General features: G+C 42.0%; 1 protein-coding gene across 3 annotated transcripts; it reads right to left on the reverse strand.

The window, feature by feature from the left end:
- Nucleotides 1–465: 465 nt before the first annotated feature.
- On the reverse strand, nt 466–24,779 carry IL17RA (interleukin 17 receptor A). Of its 3 annotated transcripts, none has more exons than XM_074826097.1 (13): nt 24,600–24,779; nt 15,524–15,548; nt 12,910–13,053; nt 11,605–11,729; nt 10,427–10,553; nt 8,417–8,464; nt 8,164–8,321; nt 6,803–6,880; nt 6,294–6,369; nt 6,195–6,209; nt 5,227–5,328; nt 4,121–4,162; nt 466–3,504 (listed from the first exon to the last, which is right to left on the reverse strand). In XM_074826097.1, exons 1-13 carry the CDS (start codon nt 24,723–24,725, stop codon nt 1,994–1,996), a joined length of 2,577 nt encoding a protein of 858 aa, XP_074682198.1. In that variant the 5' UTR covers nt 24,726–24,779; the 3' UTR covers nt 466–1,993. The 3 variants fall into 3 exon arrangements, with proteins under 3 accessions (XP_074682198.1, XP_074682197.1, XP_074682199.1); XM_074826096.1 differs by having other exon boundaries at nt 466–3,507; XM_074826098.1 differs by lacking the exon at nt 6,195–6,209 and having other exon boundaries at nt 466–3,507.

A 24,779-nucleotide genomic window follows, 5' to 3' on the forward strand; every position in this document is an offset into this window, starting at 1 on the left:
GAAGTGGGATCATCAAGATGACATTCACATAATCTGAGAAATGGGTTCTCACTGGAGAAGCGTTGAGATTGCAGCTGCTGGGTTGAAGGACCTGTTGGGGTGGGTCCTGTACAGACAGGAAACAGAGGTGGCACACAGTCTTAAGTCTGGATCTGTGCAGGGACTGTCCTTTTGTTAGTCTCTAGGCATCTGGCAGCAGAGAAAGCAAGCTGTCTTAACAGTCCTGCCTCACTGAGCAGCCCTGCACCGAAGTTACAAACATTTCCTGTCTTTTAACACCCATTTTGAAGGAGCACACACTTCCCACACGAAGGCTGCCAGCTGTATCCAGCTCAACTGGATACAGCTGCACCACTTTGCAGGAATGTTTTGGCATTTGTCAGCCAGTTTAGCTCTGGCTCTCAGTTTTGCCTCAGATTACTACAGGAAATACTAAGATAAGGAGTTAGAATTGAGGCCATAAACATGTTGAAGTAAATATATCCAAAAGTATTATTGTTTTTTAATTTAAGGAACAAAACACAATTTATAAACAAATAAAATTATAAAATACACATAATACAATATTGGTGGCAAGTCAAGAGAACAGATTATCTTCTGAGATATCAGATTTTTAAAAAGCTGAAATAAAATTATCTTAAGATTTTTTTGACAAGTAAACTTAAGACAGGAAGATGACAAGCTTGTCTGAACACAAAAGAGAGGGAGAGGTGAAAGGCCTGGATGTATTTACATCTCAAGCTGTTATCCAGTGGGCCAGACTGCAGAAATTGTGACGACAAACAGCGTAAACACCACCCTCAACTAGTCTGCCACCTGGCCAGTGCTACATGGGCCAACACGCAATCACTCACAGGGAACAATTTTTTCTAGTGCATCAAGCCCACTTTTTAACAAACACTGGAATTGATACAGTTACCATCACTGCTCCTGGAAGATGAACCCCTTAGTCTCTTTTTCACAATGGTTAACCTGAATCACACGTGCTCGAGTTTATATCCACGTAAGTTTTACACTCATTTTAGCTCAGCCTCCTCTAACTCTGTTATAATTTCCAATCTAAAACAGCATCTGCTGAAGCTACACTTTTTTTCTCCTCCAAAACAGTCTTTCATTTCCTTAATTGCTGTCACTACCTACATCTTCGGTTCAAGTCTTCCTGGTGCTAAGATGTCCAAAAGCAAACAGCGCTGCAGCAGTGCGTTACAGAATACGCCAGATTCCCCTGATTCAGTAATTCTGTATTCAGCCCCAGATCCTTCTTATAATTGTATAGTAAGTCTGAATCCCATTTTTTGGTCCATTATTCCTCTTCCCTCCTTCCTCCTGTTGGTTTTCAAGCACATACGTCCCAGTAGGGAGAGATATGAAGACTCCTCATTTACAAGTTTATCCCACTCAGTTACTCGATTTGTGAATGGCCATGGAAATGCAGTTGCAAATGAATGAATGAGTGGCAAAAGAAAAAATTCTCTAGATACATATATCAACCAGATAGACAGCACTATCCTAGCTGAAGTTTAAGGCACATCTTTAACAGTATTTACAACAAAAAATTTAAAGTGTGTATTAAAATGGCAATGCAAATTTTGCCATGTTATCTAAATTTATTTTCCAAACCATGGCCATGACTTCTATCCAGTGCAATAGAACCAGTACAGCTGGAGGGCATTTTGAAGGCACAAGTGGATGAGCCACAACAATTTTTCTGCCATCCATCAGTGAGGACTCAATGTCATGCATTTCCCCAAGGAACAGAACTACTGCCTGTTGTTTCACAGGGGTAGCTAATATTCGTTGCTTCTCTCCACAGAGATTGCAAGCAACATTACCAGTCTGGTGGGCAATCCTGCCTCCTAGCAGACAGGAAGATCCCACCAGTAAGTCATTGATAATACAAGGACAAGGATGGTGTTGGAGATGCAGTTTCAGCACTGTGCATGGTACCACCTTCCATCCCTGTATTTGAAATGGAGCAGGTCCCAGATAGAGCCTAACAGTCCTCCAAACCTTGGCCAGTGTCCATCACCTCAGGTTGATACCCCCAGTCAGAGCTCCGTTGAATGTCCTGGAAAAACAGCTGCTGCTGGAGACTCTTTAGACTGTTCAAGACCTCTGGAGAGAGTTCATGGAAGACAACCTGTTTTTCCTGACCCTCCTCCTCCTCTTCCTCCTCCTCCTCCTCCACAAGGTCATCAGGAGGCAGAGGAGAACATCTAGAGATGTAGCCCTGGTCTGACTGCACTGACTGTCTTTGGTCTTTGCATTGGTCATCAAAGACCAACTGGTTTTGCTTGTTAGCCTCCTCTTGGCAGAGAGATGGCTCTGAAGGAATTACACTCTGCTGATAAAGAGAGTACATGAGTCCATTCAGATGGTGTCTCAGTTCACCTGAGAGATTTGCAGGACTCTGGTCATCTATTGCTGAAACTTCAGAGTCATTGTGGAGGATGATGTTATTCCTCATTGGAAAGCTTGTCTCCAGAAGAGGAACTCCTTCCATACAGTCCTCATTACTCAGCACACGATGACCAAGTATATTTCCATCTTCTGTGGAAGAGACTGGCTCTACTACCTGAACTAGAGGAGCGTCATCCATACAAAGTACCATAGTCTGAGAAGTCGGATCCCCACACGGATTAAGTTGAGGTTGCAGTTTACAGCCTCTACTTTCACCTTCATGCATGTGGAGGTTGATGACATAACAGCAGTCAGGGTCAGGCTCCCGTAGGTGCAGCTGGTGTTTCACAATTCCACCCGGTTCACTTAGCAATGAATCCACCTGGCTCTCTCTGTTTAGGGACTGCAACTCCTCATCATTATCCAAGCAGACAGTTTCACTCTCAAACCAGTCTGGGTGCTCCGTCTGCCAGTTCTTGAACTTTTGTACTGCCTCTTTCAGCTTCCTCCCACTAGGGGTATCGATGTAATTTTCGGCTGTGATTTCCTGGATTCGATGGATGCGCCCAGGTTCAAACTTCTCCAAGTCCTGAATGCGAAAATAAATATCCTCAAATTTATCCATCAGTTGGTACCTGGATGTGACATTGAACAGATCAGGTATATCTTTCTCGCTACTTATCCCCTCAAAATAGCAGACTATATACATTCCAAAACAGGCTGGCTTCTTGAAATCTGGCAGGATCAAATTCAAGGCTGGGGTGAACAGGTCGCCCATTGGCTTTTGTTGATCTTGCTTGAGACACACAGGCTCACTCCCAAGCATGGCCTGCCATTTGGCCTGGGTGCCCCGTGAACATAAGATGATGATCTTTGAAGACAGGTCTTCCATTTCCTTCTTCTGTCGAGTAAGCCAAGGCAACGGCCCTAACTCTGAGATCTGATGATCTTCTAGCAGATCTAAGGCTACAGTAGTGCCACAGACGGTCATCAGAAACTCAGCAAACTTCAGCACCACATCCACGTACAGCAGGTGATCAGCAGAGTACACAATCCAAACCTTTCGGGGCTTCAAGGGTGGCAGAGGAAGGTCGGTATATGATGCTGCTGAAAGACAGAAAAATATTCATCCCAGCTACATGCCCAAATTGTAATGGTGCAAGCCAGCAGCAATCAGCATAGGAGAATATTAACAAAAGGTTCTAGCAACTACCAGTTTTGAAGCTATTTTGGCAGCATAAGCAGACACCATCTCATTGTAGAAATTCAATACCAAAGTCCAGACAGTGGAGCTGTAATTTACAAAAATGCCTGGATGGTTCATGGAATTGCACAAACACAAAAAAGTAATATACCAGCTTTAAGAGGCTTGCAAGTGTAGCTATATTCTCTGCTGGAGAGCCGAGTGTACCCACCCCAAACCTATCTCCTATTGCTATGGCTTAGACTATTAGCAAAGGTTCTTCTGCCAGTACAGCCTCAGCTGGGTCAAAAGCCTCACCGCTTTACAAAGCGATTGTCTCCCATCTGGCAAATACGACATTCCAAATTCCATATACAAAGTTTCTTTTAGCTAAACAGGAAAATCCTAAGGCTACCTTTTGGTTTTGAGAAACACACTATAGAGTAGGAGAGCCTATGAGAGCCCCTTCTGGACAATTGTGGGAGACTTCCAGAACACATTACACATGCTTGATAAAACACAGGCAGGACATCTTACCAGTCTGCAAATCATTGTGGTTGCATTTCCCTCGCCGACGTCCTGGAAGAGAGAGAAAGTCACTGTCAGTTCTGAAAACACAAAGTAAGATTAAACCCTTAAAATCACAACACCTTCCAAAGATTGGGTTAAAACCAAAATCTTTAACTGTGCAGGGATAAAACCATGGGGAGGAAGAAGTCTAATAAAAAAAGTACTAAATGAATAAAGACTCTTCTACAGCCAGTTTTGCTATGTACTTCGCTACATTTTTCGTTTGAGAGGAGAAGGAATGCACTCAAAACCAGTTTTCTCCATCTTCCCCACATCTGGCCAGCCTTAAGTAGTACAGAGCGCCAATTGTTCTGCTACCTCCTCCTTAAGGAGAAGGGGCTTTATTAAAGATAGTTTTTTCTTAAGAGGCTTCTCTGAAGAGGTGACTAAAATGTCCCTAGCTACATCTTATCTAAGATAAGTTTGATGTTAAGAAATTTTCCAAAAGATTTCCAATTACTCCTCTTGGGTAAAAAAACCCCCAGTGAGTTTCCCTGTGATAACTGCCTCATAGTTGCAACACAAAAGACTAGAAATTAGTCCTCAAGTACCCAATTTTTCAACCTGCTCAGTGTCAACCTCTGTGTCCTGTTTTTCTTTTTCCATCTTAATTGAAAAACATTATTTAAGCTCAAAATAATATAAAAATGAATTTTGTAAAGACTTTGGGGGACAGAGGAAAGACTAGAGTCTGGACAAACAGGGAGCTTCTGTCCTGCAGAACTCTCCTGCAACGCAGGAGAAAAATAAATGGAAAAGATATCTGTAGCAATCTGCAGGAAACAAAGGGCTGAACTATGAAGTTCCTTTTTCCCCCCTCATGAGCTCTGAAGCTCTGTGGAGTATCAGACAGCATAACCAGTGGAAAGCTTTACTTAACTAGGTGGATGGTATTAGGATGTTACAAGTTCTATGATGTAAAACAGAAGAAAGTGTTTACATAGGCATTATCTCAGTGGCAAGACATCAGAACAGCAAGGAAGAAAACAGCAATAGGAATAGGTATAGAAGTAGGAAAAAAAAAATATAGTTTTAGCATTGAATCTTTTCTTCCTAGCTGGTATGAGTCTTACCTGCTCGTTTTTTGGTCATACAAATCACACCTGCTATGACTGATCCCACCAGTAACACACAGATCCCAGTGATACACCAGTAGAGCCATATAATCATATCACCTGCAGTACAAAAGTAGTGCTCAGACACTGCTTTACACAGAAAGAGTTTCACCAAAGAACAGAAGTCTCTTGAGCAGTAGGGGCCAAGGGAGAAGGACCCTGGCTCTGCCCAAAACCACGGGTAGTCCAGCACTCCCCCCTTACAACATACCACAGTCACTTCTCAAAACAAATTCCTGCGTTGATGATGATGCTTTAAATCATAAACTTGCTCCACAAAGAACCATATGTGCAGCACACTGAAAACACAGATCAATAACCTTCCTCTAAATAGCAACATTTACTCAGCTTTGACAGGCATGCTGCCCATGACCTGCCTGTTCATATAATCTATCTTAAAAAAAAAAAAAAAAAAAAAAATCACTATTTTGGGTGATGTAGATTTTTTTCAATCTACAGGTGGTTTTTTCTTTTTAAATCTTGTGCAAACTAGCTCCTTACAGGTGTTGTGCAGCCAAAAAAAGATGTAAAATCATTATGCACATGATTTATCTTGACATTCATAAAGATGAATATATGCAAGCTATTCTCTCCAAAAGCTGCTTTATATTATGCAAATTTTTTAACACTGAGCAAAGTGACAGAAAGTATTTTATATTAAGACTCTTCTTGTCAAAACTGTTTCTCAGAGTTTTATGCAAGTGAAGTATCTCTAAAAAAATTGCTCTTTAAGGTTCACACTGCATACAAATACTTGCCTCATTAAATGATGGTGAAGTAACTCTTAACATAGTTCATTCTGAACTCAGTGTTACAAGGGAACATTTCCTGCCCATCGGGTCATTCCCAGGGAGGATCGTTTGTTATTCTATATGACAGTAAAAGAGCAGCAAAAAAAGTTTCAGGGTACTGGAAGAACTTCTTACCTGATGGGTCTGTACCTGCAAAAGACAAGAGCTATATTACAAATTCAGCTCTCATCTGTAAGACAATAGGAATCTAATTTACAGAAAAGCAGTTCTCACTTGGAGCTGGCGAACATGGGATGAAAGCAGAATGTCTCAGACAGTCTGTGCCACAGTTCACAAAGAATGGCTGAATCTGCAGTCGAAATAAATTCAGAAAATAGAAGCTATTCTTAAAAGCAATTTTGTTCCTCACTTTATTTCCCCCCCGCCTCGACATTCCCTGTATTTTAGCACAGGGACACAGAATTCCCTTCAAAAACCAAGATTAAACAAGAATTCTTACACTATACATTAAGAAGGCAGTGAGCTCCTGAGGTTGCACACTTGCCCTTCCCACTCCATATTCTCTAACTTGGGAACCCTATACTAAGGAAAAGACACCGTCTACAGAGAATACCTATACAAAAAAAATTGTTCATTCAGACATAATCATTATTTCCCCGATACAGGTAATTAGAGATTAGCCAAACTCAGAACAAAACACTCTGCAAAAACCTGTAACATTCCTAAGCTGCTCATTGCCTCGTTGGTGAAGGAAGGACACAGGGACAGCAGTGAGATTCTACCTGTATTTCGTAGTTGCAGCAAGCTCTTATGTTCTTCTCTATTTTGATTGTGACATTCACTTGCTGTTGCAATCCATCCTGCAGAATCAGATGCAAGTTATAAGGGAAGTAAGAAAATGGAATGAAAGCAGGAAAAAAGAAAAGGAGCTGACATATGGAGTGGTCCAAAGAAGCAGAAATTTCTTTGAAATTTCTTTTTTTTTTTTTGAAAAAGTACCCCACAGAGAACAAAACGGATAAATGGTCTGGCCGCCATCACTGCAGGCGTTCTGTGTGACAGACATGGTAATACAATTAAGACAGCAGGCTAAGGTTGCACAGGTAACAGGAAACAATTAAGGATGTATGTTATATAACTTCAAATGTGTTAACTTAAACTTACAGTTTCTTAACAATGTAAATGTCTTCAGTTATTTAATGTGTAAACATTAACAAGCTTCCTCATTTAATTAAAACCAGCTGTCAACACTGCTGCTTCTGACACTAGAACAGACAAATAAGTTGCCCTTGTTACCTGCAGTATACAATCAATATGATAACCTAAATACATTCTTTACAGTGATCAGCAGATACATACTCCAAAATGAGGTATATTCCCCTCTACCAGGGAAATATGCACACAGCTGTACCAGCTATGTCAGTAATAACTTAATACATATCAATGCATGCAGTGCAAAGGGTTTAAGTGTGGAAGGAATGGAAAGATTGAACAAACTGAATGCTAATATATCTGCCCTCCACCCAAGGAAGAGGGGGAGACTGGTACCAAATATTCAGCATTTATCCTCCCTCAGATACCTGAAGGGGAACATTTATGTCAGAGGACACTCTGAATCTACTTTTTGCCTTTCACAACACAGGATGTAAGACCTACAGGAATTGATTCCCACTTTGATGGAAGTATCTGTTACAAAACCACCCATTCTCTTGATCTAAAAAAAATTTAATCAACACCCCCCTCCCCCGCTATCACATTTGATAAACTACTTCAATGATTTATTGAAACTTTGCACCTCAATTTTTTTTGGTCGATTTATTTAGTCTCATCCCCCAGGCATTGGCTTGACAAAGGTAATAAAGCCCAGATAGTCAAATATTGATTTTTGTTCTTCTCTGCAGATGTTTACAGACTGCTCCATGCATTATAAAACCTCATTTTGATCTTTTATTCACCAAATTCCTGAAATAAAGTTCCTCTTTCCAAAGGCAATTAAAAATCTGTGAAAAGGACAGCTGTTTTCAAGGAATTTAAGCGCATTTGTTACATCTCCTACATCATGGCTCCAAGTCCTTGTTTACCAACCATTAGAGAAATGTTTGCCTAAATTACCACAGAGGATATAATTTAGGAAGGTAATTACCTCAGTGAAATCACGTGTGATCATTTTACACTTCTTCTCATTCAGGAAACTGGCCACATGAATTTGGTATCGGGCTGACTCCATCCATGGATTAAAGCTCACGAGCAGAGTTGTATCATCTATAACTTTACCTTGGATCCTGGGCTCCCACAAGCTGCCTGGAAGTAGTGGAGATATTCCCAAGTTTCTCAGTTGTCAGAAATATTTCAGCAGAGTACCCATGTCTACATGACTCAAACAGAAAAATTTTTACCTGTCTTTATACATGGGATAGTTCTTTTCATCAGAGAGTCCTTGCAGTCTGCAAGAAAGACCATCAGTGACTAGTCAGGAACATTGTACTTGCATTTAGAAAAAACTACCCAGTTTCTTATCAGAAGCTAGACACCTAACCAAGCCCGCCTTGATGAGACGAGACCTTTGTTCAAAAGCAGTACTAAAATTCTGCAGCAGAACAGTACTAGTTTCCAGTGTATAAACTAGCCTCTCCACTGACGTTACGTTTCTGTTTTTTTTCCCCAGAACACAGATAATAAGAAAAGACTGAAAACATACAATACTTATTATAATGAGTAATATTATTTGACAAGCCTTGCTAATGTAAGACTTGTGCAGAGAGGGTCATAGTGGAATTAAGACTTCGTATTGATCTCTGGACCTTGAGAGCGCCACAGTGATAGATTCCTTCAAAAGCATTCTGTCCCAGGAAAACTAGGAGGCTGGAATCTTTCTTGATCCCAAAACGCTCTTCCACATGTATAATTCTCTTCGCTTAATTTAGCAGATTGTCCCTGCTCTTTGTGAATTTCTTCAGTCAAACCCAGAGTTACATATTCAACATTTAGCAATGTGTGATTTACAAGTCTCAGCCTACATTATGTCTCTCCTCCAGGGTTTAGACAAAGGAAATGGAACAACTCCCTGCTTAAACAGTTGAAATAAAACATTGCATATCTTAAATTTCCAACTTTCAAAGTTGAAAAATTTACAGTGCCCCTGTAATTCATGCATAAGTTCTAATCAGCAAAGTTCCCTGCAACTGCTGAGCTTGACACAATGCATCAGGTTTCTAAAGAACAGTGGAGGATAAAAGCCAGGAAGTTCTTAGAGTGACCAGGTATAAGAAAGGATAAGAAGGCTGAAAAGCAAGTGCTCCCTCTCCTTTTCCACCTCACATTGACTGACACACCACATACTGTGCCATTTTATAATGACAAAGTCATGTTGACAGCTGTAAGCAAGTTAAGAAGAAAATTATGAACCAGTTTTAAAGCTCTGTATTGAGTGTCAAATATTTAGTCAGTGCAGACAGAGGGCACTGCAGATGCTCAGTGTCTTTGGGAAAAACAACAAAAACTCTTTTTAGTTACAGGAAAATTTTCACATACACAAGAAAGGCTCAGGCACTCAGCTCTATCAAGTTTCTTGGTAAATTATACCTAACTGTGCCTTTGAAATCAAACTTCACGTGTCTAAGATTTAATATTAGAAGCTAAACTTTACTCCTTTCAATTTGGGAGTTCTGGCCTGTACTTCCAGCTTCCACAAGCAGAGGGGCACCTTCGAAACACTTCAAACTAAGTAGAAGCAATAGTCTGCAGAGACAACAAAAGATGACTCTACAGCCCCATTCATGCAGATGAAGTATCTTTGTGCCTGTTTCACTGATGAACATTTCAGCAACAAAATCCAGGAGATGTAACTTACCTTCAAACAGCCCCTCAGAGGGGCATCTATATTAGTTTTCAGGTTTAACTATGAATGTCTCTTTAGCCATAGCTGTAACAGAATTCTTGACAAGCTACACATGCAATTTCTCAGAAATTAGAGGCCCAAGTCCAAGGCTTTGTCCAGCTTTCTAGAGAGCATATAAAACTTTTTATAGCAGTATCTTCCATGTAGGAACTATAGTCAACCAGAATCAAAGGGTCTGTCCTTCACAGAATAGTCCCTCCACATGAACCTTATTCTGAGCAGAGATTTGATAAACTTCTGGACACAGAATCCCAGAAACAAGGATGGTAACTTGTAGCACAAATGATACATGCATTTTGGATATATACCACAAGGGTATTGTAGATAAAGCTAGCACCATGGGCTTTCTAAACAGCAATACTCAGAAAGGACATCAGGTTTTTATAATACTGCCATCCTACTGCCAAACTTGCTCACAGTTCATGGATCTGGTCTGGACCCAACCCACAGGTCCACAAACCATCACAGTCCTAAGCTCAAGGCCTAAGTGAACGAGAGTATCTCCTACCAGGCATTGTGAGAGACATGGACTTGCAATTGTAGTCTCCGTCTACATCCAGTTTGGGCAGGTGGTAGACAGTCACTTGGTAAGTCTGGCCAGGTTCCACTTCAAAACGGTCAAAAGTGAAATTCCACTGAAAACAAAACACATTCACAAGGACTTAAAACAAGAATATTGTTCTGTAAAGGCACTGAAATTAACAGCTGACTTGGCCCTGTTCCACTGTGTTTCCTCATCCCATATGACCCCTTTTTCTGAAGCTTGACTGTTAAAAAAACCCGAGGATCTCAAGTGTATTAAATGTACAGTCCCTTGGTCTGTCCCAAATTCTTCTGTTTGGAATGAGAAAAGGACAGTTATTTCTTGGGATCTTTGAGCTGATACAACAATCTTACACCAAACAACTGTGTGCAGTTTCCACTAAATTACATTGTGAACTAGAAGGAGATTAGGCTAAAATATGCAGGTTTGAGTCCAGTATGAATCTTGCAGTGCAGTGCAAGTGCATTTAGAATTGCACTTATACATGTATAGTTCTGTACCTGGCCATGACATACACATCTTCTTAAATCTATACCGTTTTCCACATCAGCAATGCTGTGCAAATTCTTGGAGAGGCACTGGCTCCAGATGGTAAGCTAACTATGGCCAAATTCTGTGTGGTAAGCAATGAACTCCAGATTCCTTTGTTCATAAAGGGAGATGTGGATGCTCAGCATTCTTCTGACAAGCTTCCTAGACTAAGTGTAAGCTGAAGGAGCATCCCCAAGGTTGGTCCTTGTCTCCACAGCAAGAGTACAAGAAAAAAGTGGAAGTAAAAGAAAGGCTTGAGTTAAAAAGGCTATAAATGTCACTGCTGTCAAGCAGAATGCAAAAACTCCTACGATTACTTGCTTTAAGCAACATCCAGAATGACGACATGTGCTAGGCATTGAGAGCAACAATTCTTAAAACCTGAAGGATGGGAAGAGTGAAAGAGAAGCCAAGATAAGGAAGCAGCTTGTATGTAGTTACACACAAGTGTAAAACAAACTGGAAACGACAGCAACTCTCAAGCCCAGTATCTTGTTTCACCAACTCTTCTAAGCAGTCTGTACTTTTTAATCAAGAACCTTGCTGTATGACAGTGAAAGCAGAACTAAAACACGGATGAGAAAAAGTAGTTTACAGCCCTTAGCACTCACCCGGCCTCCATCTGGTCGGACCTGAAGCGTCAAGTTGTTCTGAAAGTCAAACCGGGCGCAGACCTGTCGATTGCTGTTCACTTGCATCACAGCCAGCTCTGCCCCTCGGAGATACCGGATGCTAGCTGCAGACACAGGGACAGAGAGAGATGTCTTTCTTTTCCTGTCACCTGCACGTGTAGAGGTTGCAACCCTCACAGAGATTACCACTGTGCCTAGTCTTGTCACAGTCTTACTCCTTTGAAGCACTGAGGATCCCAACACAGAGATAACTGGACATGAAAAAGTGAGTGTGCAAGGTTGACTAACACGACTTTCACCTTAAAGATTGTCCTGTATGGCAAGAGCTCCATCTGGGCAAATGAAGGGGCAGAGTAGAAGACAACTTCATTCTTCCAGACATCCTGGCATTTCCACAGGTTCAGTGTTGTGTTTAGCTCTGCCTCTTAAGGCTGCTTCAGGCAGTTTGGGCACTAAAGCAAATATGCTTTTATTTTGATAGACAACCCCAATGAGAAAGTTTATAACCATAGCTATGCTAAATGGCTGGGTTACTTGAGTCACACCTGCTTCTACACTACTACAGCTATACTGAGATGATAACTTTGTACAGCCCTCAGACACAGGCCTGCAGAAGGAAGAAATTAATGTGTTTAATTCTGTCTTGAATCAGTGTAAAGCCATGGACGAGAGCACTCAAGGGAAGCATCATATGCCAAGATATTCAGAGCATGAGAAAACCTGACTTACTGGTACTCATTTAGGCTCCAGCAATGAGATAATTATTCCTTTATCATATAGGAAACCTAAGTTACAAGGACTGGATTACCTGAAATGGGAAGAACTTGCACTGGGTGCAACAGTACATAATTTGTGCTCTCAAATTAATTCTCATTTGTTCAGTTCGTAGATGTAATTCCCCTGCATGGGGCTGCTGCAGTCATTACTATGCCCTGAAAAGGCAAGGCTTGCAGCGCGAACCTCCTTTTTCCCCTCACTACCGCGGTAAAGGTGCAGGCCCCTTGATTCATTTTTATCTGCTTTTCCCATTTTAAATGTCACTATCCCATGCTAGTGGAAGCATTTTAAACTCTTGAATACCCAGCACACCCAAAGACCTGATTCAGTCATCAAGAAAAAATAAAAAACATCCCCCAAACCAAAATGAAGCAGCCAAACCCCCAAATTTCAAACATTTCACAACTAGATCAGTGAAAGACTTCAAGTCATAATTCTCCTCTGTATCCTTTCTAGATTGTGCCTAATTCCTCTACTACACGCTCACATTAAACAACCACCACTTACCATCAGTGGCCACTTTCCATTCTATCCGAAGCACAGGGAGCAGTTTTCCATCCAGCTGACGGAAAACGTCAGAAGAGACATCAAGACTGCTTGGAGCAGAAGGAGTCCACGTGGACTGGAGCCAGCTTGCCTCCATGCAGGTACCTGTCCAGCAAATGAAAACCACCATTTAGAGTGAGGCCGAGGAAGCTCTGTCAAATTGCAATTATGGTCTGTCCTTTGGGTCAGGATTACCCAGAGGGCAAAATTTGCTGGACTGTTTCACAGTTCAGAATGGCAGTTTTCAGCATGCAAGTACTTTATAAATTGCTTGTAATATTCTGAACTCACTCATTCTAGTAACTTACACTTCCTCTTTTCCTTAAAATCCATTAGTAATTATCACAATCAATGTAGTCAGGCTAAACAGGTCATGTAAGTTTACTCAGTATCTCCCGCAACAAGTCCATATCTTGCTGCTGAAACAGACCTATGTTAGAAGACCTGTACTCATTTCCAGCCTTCCAATTATAAGAAGTCTGTCAGATACCCAGGGAAATTGTTCCAACAGTTAATTACTTCCTGTTTAAAAACTGCTTTCTAATTTGAATTTAGCTTCCCACAACTGCTTGTTATGCCTTTCCTAAACTAATGAGCTCTCTGGACAGAAAAATAATTTATGCTAGTCAATACAGTGTTAGGGAAAACTGTTCCTGTAATCTCATCAGAAAATGAAATCAGGTGTGACAGGCATTAGATAGACATGATCTGCTTGGACTTTTGTAAGACATTTGACTTATCAGAGCATATCAAAAATAGCTCTGCTGAATATCAGTGAAGCACAAACACAGGAAGAACTAGGCTGACAAATCAAGGAGGAGTTTTAAGTGGGAAATCATTACTGTTTGAATGTCTTAAATAGTTCTGTGGGGGTGAACGTAGGCCTAATGCTATGTACTTTTCTAAAAATATTAACAACCTAGAAGAAAATACAAAATAACTTATGATACAGCATATGATAACTGTCAGCCTTGGGGGGAGGGGAAAGCAGAACTATCAATAAAAACAAATCTGAGTCACTTTGTATATTGGACCCATTCAGACAAAACACTTCTTGACACACTGTAACACACATCTAAGCACATGTAACGTAGGCCATATTTACCTAATGGGAATTTATAACAGTATTTATTTATAACATTATTGCTGAAAAACTAGCAGAAAAACTACTGAACATGAGCTGAGTCATGCAATTTATGAATCATATGAATAGACTAGTGTGATCATGTAATATATCAAAAAAGAAAAAGGATGTAAAACCATTATACAGGCTTTGGAGAGATCAGTATGATATTCTTTAACTACTTGTTGCATCCACACTAAACCACTGTAATACTGGAAAGAGAACAATGAAGAGCAAGAGACTAAATTTGTAGGTTGAACTCAAAAGCAGAACATGTTTTGCTACCAGTTTCAGCTCATAGAAAACCATGCTGCTAATGAAAGGTTTATTTTATATTTACTTCTCTAACCAAACCTGGTTACTGAAGTACTTTTCAGAAAAGTGTACTAAGCACTAAAAAAAAAAAAAAATCTCTTTCCCCTAGAGCAGAACAACATAACAAAAACCATAAGACAGAATTTAAACTAAATATTCAAATAAGGCAGCATTTCAATGGTGAAGCTGCAGTTTGCCTTAGCTGTGTTGTCAAGCTGTATTCCAACGGCCGTCTGCCAGTGGGAAATATGATCTGATCCCACCCAATCCCTCTCCTGCCAAAAAATTTTAAAATCTGTTTATTTTCAGGATAGTAATCTCCCTGATCTGGCATGTCAAGCATGGCTACAAAAATACTTGTGCCAGTATGATACAGGGTTGGGCACTGAGGCAGAAATGAGCCTGCTTACAATGACGACTACAAAGAAAGGCCAATGAGTTCTGCAGCACCATCCAGACACCTCCATGTACCAAATGGACAAATGCAGAACACTGTTTGTTTGTTTTTAAGAACATTACTCATAATAAGTGTTTCAGATGTGTGCCACTGCTAAGACTTGACCCCTTACACCTGATATGTCCAATATATTTGTTCAGTGGGATTTACAGTAACTCTAGTTTCCTTTTCAAAATCATAGAATCATTTAGGTTAGAAAAGACCTTTAAGATCGAGTTAATTCATGGACTTTATGCCCCAAAATTTACATTAATTGCTCACAGCTGCACCCCTTTATGCCCCTTTTCTAATTCTAGTTCATATATTAATTTTTCAAATACTATCATAGATATAATAGCTTGTAATGAACATTTACTGACAAACTTGTCCTAAAATTCTTATTTCATTAAAAATTAACTGTCCCAGCTTTAAATAGAAACTAAACAAGTTGGATTGTGTTCCACCCACCCCATCCCCCACCCCCAAACTCTATTCTGAAAAAGACTTAAACTTCCCATTCCTCTTTAGCTGGAGCTGATTAAGGATCAAACCAAAAACTCCCAATGCAAGGCATGATAGCAGTGCTTCACTTTACATCTCTCTGACTCTAGCAGGAAGAACTTGCTGTATGAACCCAGTTTAAAAAGAAAAATGCGTGATCTGCTGAGAAAACAACAATGAAGAAAAAAAAAATTACTTACTATTTCTTACGAGGCAGTTTAAATCCTGTGGGGGGAAAAGAAACAAGAATATTACTCTCAGAATAGAAACTGGATTGACAGTAATTTGCTTCTGCCTGGTGGCAGGAAGAAAGCCATTAAGTCAATATGGATGCATACAAACTGGAAGAATTAACCATCAGGAAACGTTGTACAAACTTGTTAATCAGAAAACCAAAGGACACAGGGCACAAAACCTGTGCACACCTGGACTGCATATGCGACAGTAGTAGTTGCAATAATGGAAACAAATTAAAGAGAGGCAAAAATGCAACATGATGATGGGGAAAATCTTCCAAAATCCAGGACTGTGAAAAAAGAAACCAGCTTGACATGAAAGACAGCTTGAAGTAGATGGGTATGTTTTTTAAACACCATTGCTTTAAGTTACTGCTACCCAGTAGTGATCATGCTGGTAAGGCTTGCAAGGTCTGAGCCCATCTGACTGGAAGCATGAGCTCTCTGCAGCTAGGCTTGCCGCTGGAGTACACACCGCCTACTGCAGGGTACCCCTGAACAGAAAGGCTGCATCAGTCACAGATGGTCTTTTTCCCCATGCCACGTAAGAAGCAGGGAAGGGAAAAGACAACGTTTAGCAAGTGCCAGGCTTGAAAGTAGGATATGGTGATTTTAGTTTCTAGAAATATATTTGAGAGGCAACCCATGAAGGAAAAAAAAAATTAATCAGGATTAGACTCTTTCATGTTAAGGATAAAGATGTCCTGAACATAAAGAAGCAACCAGAAGTTATGTGGGCTCTGGTTTCTCCCTGGTATCTCCCAGGTATGTTTTGTTTATACTGGAAGACCCCATGGTTTCCAGGAAAAAAGCACGTAACCTTGCTTGGTTAATGTGATGCAAAATTCTAGTGATGATGACATCTTAAGTTTTCACTGACTTCATAAATCAAGATGAAGGCTAGGTTTCCTCCCACTCATCTCCTATGCCTTGACATACAAGGTGAATATTACTGTCACGCTGTTGCCACAATATAATTCATTCCAGCGGAGGAGGCAAGGCAGCAGGGTTTTTAACCTCTCTGCAACTTGCTATGGTCAACTCCAAGTGTATTTGGGGCTTAGCTTATTAATGCAGTGTAGCCATGGCTATCCAAGATTGTATTTACATTTTCAGGGGCTGGTGCTTGAAAAAGGCAACCGTGCCTTTTCTGTAGTGAACATGCCCTCCAGTGTGGCACAGAAAGCTTAAGTTTCACAGACACTGAGTTGCCATTACACAGCATCACTGCCAGAGGCACAGTCCTAAACCTCCCTTCACTTACACGCCAGCACTGCAGCCTGCCCTGTGCTGGCACAAGCATGTGAGTGACCATGCAGGCACCTGGGCTCAAGGGAAGAAAGAGAGGTCAGTTGTAAACCAGACCTTCTGCCCTTCTGCTCTGCTGCACCTCTGTTCCTGCTTGTATGGGAGAGGCTGGGAAAAAACCACCAGGCCTGAGGAAGAAGGTAGGCACTGCTCTTTCACTGCTGTGCTGGCCTTCGTCTGCTTGTAACAAGACAGAACTACATCCTGCCTTTAAAGAAGTCCTAGTGAAGGCAAAACATCACATCAATTAATAAGCTTTCTATTATTTGAAGGAAATACAAAGTATAAGCAATTGGTGAAATAAGGTATCATACAAGCTGTGCTGAGCAACTGATTTCAAACATGAGCAGAGTTCTAAGAAGAAAATACTTCAGACATTAATGCTTACATTTCAGCTAATGTTATCTGTGTTCCCACAAACCTTGAGTGAAAGCAGGCAGATTTGGCATTAAGGTCCTCATGCTTATATAAAAAATAAAACCTGAAAATCTCTTCCAGGCTTTTGTTACTCAAGTCAAAAACAATACCCAGGTATAAATCCAGTCTTCAGGCACCCTTCACAATAAATATATCCACACTCCAATAAGTAGTGCTACAAATGTACTCAAGATATAGGTATATTGAAAAAGATTCAGTGCAACACCCAAGTTGTGTAATATTGACCAACTTTATCATCATTTAGAAAACATTTAAATCAGTTCAAAGGAAGGAATCTGCCTTATTGGCCACCCTGAACTTCTAAGTATACACAAATCTATATAACACTTTGCCCGAGAACTGAACTTTGGTGAAGAATTGTTTTCCTACCAGCTAGCTAGCAACATTGTATTTTTCAATATGAAATCATCTTTGGTGCACTAAATTAGGACTAAGGCAACATCCCACAGTTGGAACAAATATTCTGATTACTTTTCACTGGTAATAAAAGCTTCTTTTATAAAAGAGGAGGGAAGGGGGATAAACAGTGACATATTTAACCTTTCCTTGTCTTTCTCCCACCATGTTCTCCTTCCTTTTTCTCCCCAGACTCCCAGGTGTTGGCAGCTCACCTGCAGAAGCCACCTGCCTTCCCCCTTCATCTTTGCTCTGGATCTTCTTGAAGTTTTCAACTCACTGTTGCATCCCCAGCCTCACTGCTAGGCTGTGGCACTAACAACTCCGGAAACACACAAACAAGATCTGGCTAGATGTGAGTCATGGCATAAGCAGACCCAAAAGCTGTGTAGCAGTGTCCTGCGTGGGGCAGAGGAGCTCTAACATAATCAAGAGCAAAATAAACCTATGGACTTAATGTCAATATGCAAGGACATGTAAGAGGTACTTTTCACTATTTTTGTTGTGCTCAAAAGGTCAAGCCAGCCACAGCTAGGGGAATCAATTTGATCAATCTGCATATAAATACCAATTTAGTCTGAACTGTACTTTCACAATTACACTGCACCTAATTATTGCAGACAAATCCTCCATTGAATATTTAGAACCTGTCAGACTTAAAAACTGATTACAAGTGTAGTTAGTAGAAATGTTATTGCAACCTTTTACCTCCCAAATCAGGTTTCCTCCCAGCCCCTCCCATCCCAGAACACTCCCACGTAGTGTCTGCAACCTAAATCCTTTGATAATGGGAAAAAACCTAGAAAGCAAGCAAGCAAATGCTGATTAAACCAAACCAAAACTAGCTAAACTACAATCACTGAAAAAGAAAATAGAAATTGTAACTACCAGTATGGAAAAGCAGATTAAGCTATGGAAAAAAAAAATTACTACTAACACTTCAAATGCTTAATCACACTTTCTTAGGTAAATTATTTAACCTGACAATGCTCCTTGCATAAACAGGTGCAGTGGTTTTGGCTGGGATAGAGTTCATTTTCTTCACAGCAGCTGGTATGGTGCTGTGTTTTGAATTTGAGACCAAAACAGTGTTGATAACACAGGGATGTTTCAGTTATTACTGAACAGTGCTTACACCGTATCAAGGCCTTTTCTGTTTCTCACACTGCTCCCCCCAAGCGCATGTAGGCTGGGTGTGCACAAGAATTTGGGAGGAGACACAGCCAGGACCGCTGACCCCAACTGACTAAAGGGATACCCTAGACCATATGATGTTGTGCTCAGCAATAGAACTGGGGGAAGGAGGAGGAAGAGGGGCAGGCATTTGGAGTTACAGGATTTGTCTTCCCAAGCCCTGTTTTCCTGGGGATTGCTAAATATCTTCCTGCTGATGGGAAGTAGCAAATTAATTTCCTATTTTGCGTTGCTTGCGTGCATAGCTTTTGCTTTACCTGTTAATCGGTCTTTATCTCAATTCACAACTTTTCTTGCTTTTGCCCTCCCAATTCTCTTCCCAGCCCACTGCGGGAGAGGGAGTAGCTGCGTGGGGCTGAGCTGCTGGTTGGGATGAACTCACAACAGGCAACAAAAATAACTGGCTACTAACCATGGGTTTTTGTTTGTAATTTAATTACTTCTGTTAAAACCTATCACTTAATATTCAGTAATTTTGTCCTTGTTCTGTTGCAGTTGCAGTAATTATTGTAAATCACATCATGATAAAGCCCTTATTTATATAAGGCATTATTTGCCTGAAGAGCAGCAACACCTGCTTTCATTTAGGTGCTGGTGTTTCTGTTTATTAGCAGATAAGACATGGTTAAAAGACGAAGTGCTGCATTTCCCCTTTTTTGTTTTATGATCAATATGAACATTGAACCAGCACAGCATATAAATGGATTCTCTCTTCCTCCAGGCCTATTATTCCAGGTAAAGTGTTCACAATGACGTTCCCAGCATCAATGAGGCTGTGCCATTTCTGACATTCATTAGAAGGCCCAGAGCTTAATCAGGAACCATCAACTGGATGATGAGGATTCAGAACTGAAACTTGACAATTAAGATACCTCTTACCTTTCAACACTGGGTTTCTATGGGGACAAATGACAAGTTTTTCTGGTGCATCACTGTTACCCAATCCTACTCAGTATTTTCAAGGGGCTACCTACATATGTTTTTTTCCTACCCCACACTAGCCTCTTTACCTGCTGTTACCTTTTTATATGTTGGAGTATTTAAGCCACCACCAGTTTGTCAAGAATTCAGCAGGTTTACCACAAGAAGTGGGGAAGGATTCTCCCACCACACGGCAGCCTGCACCAACTCAACTGTTGGTTGACCCCCTTCCCAGTCCTCAAAGCACTAAAAGGATGACCTAACAGCCAAAAATGCTCAGAAGAACAATTCATCCAGCCAGGAAGTCCTCACTATTGTCATAAGGAAACAAAGATAATGGAAGGAGATGATAAAGCCACAATGCAGGCGGAGGTATAGCAACCCCAAAGGATACCTAGAAACAAGTCACCATGAAAACCCTCATCTCCTTTTTGGATACTGCCCAGGTGAATGGGACTGGGCTGTGCTGCAGCTGAGGGCACACTTATACCAAGGAAGTGTAACTCCAGAGAATGATATCCAAAAGCCAGGAAGCAATTAAAGAGAAAGACAAGTCAGTTTTTCAGTAAAATAAGTCAACTACTTCCACGTTTCACTGGCTACCTCCTCAGCACCAGCGGGAATACATGCTGGTTTTCCCTTGTTAAGGTTCAACCAACCCAAAACCTTATCTGATGCACTGGTTCATTCAGAGTGCATTAACAAAGCTGTGGTCAGCAGAAGTACTTAGCCATTTCCCTATGTGAGCAAGCACAAATTTAGATGATACACTAGAAATAAAGTTACAGTAATGATTGTTTCTGCTCACCCACATAAAGCTAGAAGCATGTAAGAAGCGTTGACGGAACTGAGACATGTGTCACAGACAAGTAGACAAATGGGAGGAGAAGGAACAAAAATTAAGAGCTCTGCAGAAAAGCTGAAGATGGAGCCCACAGCCACACAACATGCTTTGCACGTTATTATAGAAAAGGTGGCTCAAATTCAGATGTTCTCTTCTCACCAGCTTCCTATTGCCTTTCAGGCCCAACAAGCAAAGTTACAGACACAGGAGGCATAAATATGACAAGACAGTTGTGACGTGATGCCTGAAACTATTATCAGCAGAAGAGGACAGGCACAGTCAATTCTTCATGTTTACTTGCCATATAACCACAGAAAGCTAGGCGACTGTTTATTTTGCTCTTTTTCTCAAGATTTTTCTTGCTTTTGACATAAAAAAAGAACAGACCATATGCCATGGAGAATCATATGAATCTGAAAAAAAAACCCAGGAAACTAACAGCACCATGTCATAACAATTCAATTGAATTAATAGAGGCCAAGGTTTCCCAGCAAGATGCTGGGGTAACTAGCAAGAAACTGCTGTGAGCAGGCCAAGCATCCAGTTTTCCTTTAAAGAGTAGCTGCTAATGAGGAAGGGCTCCAGCTTTCCAAAATCTGCCTCTCACCTATGACCCATTTTACGTATCTTCTGAGGCTTGGCCAATTTGAAGTTTACTCTAGTTTTCCTTTCCTGATTCCTTAGTTAAAAGAAGCAGAGATCAATAGTACATGAATACATTACAGGAATAACTGCTGAAAGATGATTTGTTTAAGGCTGGTAGGAAACAATTATCTTTTACAAAATTGTTTTGTTTTTTAAAGCATTTTTCTTCATAGTTTTTCCTCTTGCCCTCATACAAGTTTTCAGCAAAATCAAGTCCAGACTCAAAAGTTGAAGTTTCTTCACAAAAATAATTTTTAACGTTCTCTTTATAATATTTTGATAGTTTTGACCACTAACCCTTTTTGTGCCAAGAAGTCCAGAAATATTTTAGTAGCACTAAATGTGACCATGGTTTATGGTAACATCCTATATAGCAAAAAGATTACACAGAGGGGAATAAGAGAAGTCAGTCAATAGCAAAGGCAAATGAACACATTCGTAAAGGCGGACCAGGAAAAGTCTTCCTTCACAGGCACCACCATCACTCACCCTCACGAGAGATGTTACATCAATTCTTCTCCAGAGACTTTTAGTGAATATCCATCAACCTGGCAAGATAGATTTCAAAGACCAAACCCTGTACACCTATCCAGCCCCTTAAAGATGGCAAGTTTATAAACACAGAAGACTGAGACATGCCATGTCATGAAACAGTTACAGCCCTATGACTGAACACAATGATTAAACACTTGATGGTGAACAATAAAATAGGTATTTAAGCTATGGGATGTTCTTCCCCTGTGCATGGAAAAAAAAAACCCAAACCTGAAACCCACTTCCCTGCAGATGACATGTTCAAATAATAGTTATTAGAATGAATTGGATTTGCAGCTGTGCTATTCAGCCTTACAGCTGAGCAGGTTTGATGGAGTGGTGGTGAATAAGGCCCATTAAATGTATTTCTTGGCATTTTAATAAGATGAGCTCTTAATGAGCATTTAGTTTTACTTTCACAATTTGTAGGTGTCTACCAATACTGATAAGACACTTTCTCTCCACCACTCCATCTCCTAAACTGCCTCTGACACATGAGGGTTTTGCTGGAAAAAAAAAAAGCTGGTGCTCACCCTGACCTACTCTGAAGCTCAGCAACAGCAGCCTGAGTGTGGTGGGTTAGAAAAAGGAAGTAGGTCTCACCAACCCTGCTCAGCAACAGCTTCCCTTTTGAACCACACTCAGTCACTCATTGGAAGGGTTACTGAATCATCCTCTGAAAACAGTGCAACCGACAGAAAGGGAAGGGGAAATTGTTTTCAACTGTCATAACTTCAGCTGATGGTACTTTTTCCTATATGTGTCAGCAGCTTCACAATTGCTTCTTAAAGAGGCTGCTCATGGGCTTAAGTCAACTCATTTTTCTTAAGTCTCTCTGCATTTTCGAAAACAGCTTACTGAAAGAAAAGGCCAAAGTAGCAGGCTTAGACATTCACTGATCAATGAGCACGTCCAGAGCACAGGGCAACATGCTTCCTCAGTGAAAGTCGGTGATGAACTGGTGAACCCCCCACCAAGTTACTGTGGTTCATGTTCCCTAAAAAAAGGAGGTACTGCCAGGAAGACAAAGTCAGTCAAAGCATCCAAGGACTCACAGAAACTCTCAAGCTCTGTGTGACTACATGTTTGGGACCCCCCTAGATTATGTTAAATGCTTAAGCAATATTGTAATGTCCTCTTTCCCCTTTGCTAAGATTTTGCATTTTGTAACTCCATAATACCTAGCCTAAAGTAAAACTGCAGAAGTGGTCTATTTTCTTGGGGTATTTTAAAATAAGAGTGAAGGCAGCAGAGCAGAGATCAGGTAAAATAGGGGTAAGTATATGGTCAAACTTTAGGAAAGCAGGCAGAATAGACAAAGGACAGGAAACATGTACAGGAAAAGATTATAGAAGCTTTCATCCGAAAGGACACATTTTGGTTTATGTATGTCTATAGTTACACTGACTAGCCACTTTCACTAGACTGCTGAGAGTGCATTGTGACATATAAAACTTTCTAGCTTAGAAGATAGCTGTCCATTATCCTGTTTATGCATGCACCACTATTGTTCACAGAAATAAAAAGCAAACCCATATCTCTTCACCCTTCTACACACTCTTTACATGTATCTTAAACAAAAAAAACCCCACCCCAAACAACCCCCCCAGAGAGAGAGACCAGCTAAGAGTTCATACTTTGGGGTGCCAAAGTTAGCTCAGGTTGGTTAGTTCACTTTTTATATAGACACCACATCTGCACCTCTCAAGCTGTATCTTCTCTGGCTGATTCCACAGAGAGAAAAGACAACCAAAATTTGCCTTTGTAAATTTTCAAACACATATAATGTTTGGTCACCTATTCCTTCAGCAGAGTTTCCCTACTTCCTCCCAAAAATCCCTCAGCTGCAAGGAACAGGTTAAAACATTTAGGACATTAGGCAACCTCTGCTATGAGCAAAGACTCACATCCTGCTCAGTAACTTCAGGCAGTTTTAGCAAATCCCAGCCATGGCCCCTTAGAGATGTTAGGGACAGGCATTTCCTGGCAGCCATTACATGGCCAGGCTAATTCTACGGTATTTATAATTCTGGTTTAACATTAAGTTAATGCAGATGTGCTATGTACAGCTGCTCCAATACACACAGCCCACGTCAGCCCCAATCAAGCCCCCAAACCCTACAAAAACAAGCACCGGCTCTTAACTGAGCAGCACAGCCTGACACGAGGATGAGGTCTGCAGCAGGGCCGGAACCGCCACCGACCTCGGACGGGCCGAGGGCACCCACGGCCAGCGGCGAGGGCTCGGAGGGGGGAACCCGCCCGCGGCCACCATCTGCGCCGCCGCCCCGCCGCCTGCCCGGGCAGCTCTCCCCGCTTCTAGGCTCCGCTTCGGACCAGCGCTGGCCGCCAGAGCTCCTCTGCCCGCCGGGGCCGCAGCTGGGAGCGAGGCAGCTCCGGGGCGTCTGCCCCAGACCCCTCGCTGCTCCCGGCTCGGGAGGGCGGGAGGGGAACGGGCCCGGGCACCAGCCGGGGGCACCGCGCCCGACAAGTCCTTTCCCGGGACAGCGAGACCGCGCTGACCCCCGCACCACCCCCAGCCCCTCCAGCCGGGAAGCCGCTCCCTCATTCCAACCTCCCGGCCGCCCCCCGCCGCCGGCCCGCCGGCTCCTCGACCCTGTCCGCGCCCCGGCACCCCGGCGGTGAGCGGCCGCGAAGCACCGCAGGAAGCGGGAAACCCCCGCCTCCCCGGCCCCGCCGCCGGCCCCCTGCCCGGCCCCGCCGCTCGCCGGCCGGCGCTCCCGACCCCGCCGCGCTTACCGGCTGGGAGCAGGTGAAAGGCGGCGCGGCGTCCAGCAGCGGCCGCAGGGCCGCGCCGGCGGGCGGGATGAGGAAGACGAGGAGGAGAAGCAGCAGGCGCAGCTGCCGCCGCCCCGTGCCCGCCATGGCCCTGCCGCCAGGGCCGCGGGGCTTCCGGGCTCCGACCTGGGCGCGGGGCGG

This window comes from Strix aluco, chromosome 5, assembly GCF_031877795.1.
Source record: "Strix aluco isolate bStrAlu1 chromosome 5, bStrAlu1.hap1, whole genome shotgun sequence".
In the NCBI taxonomy this organism is placed as follows: Eukaryota; Metazoa; Chordata; class Aves; order Strigiformes; family Strigidae; genus Strix; species Strix aluco.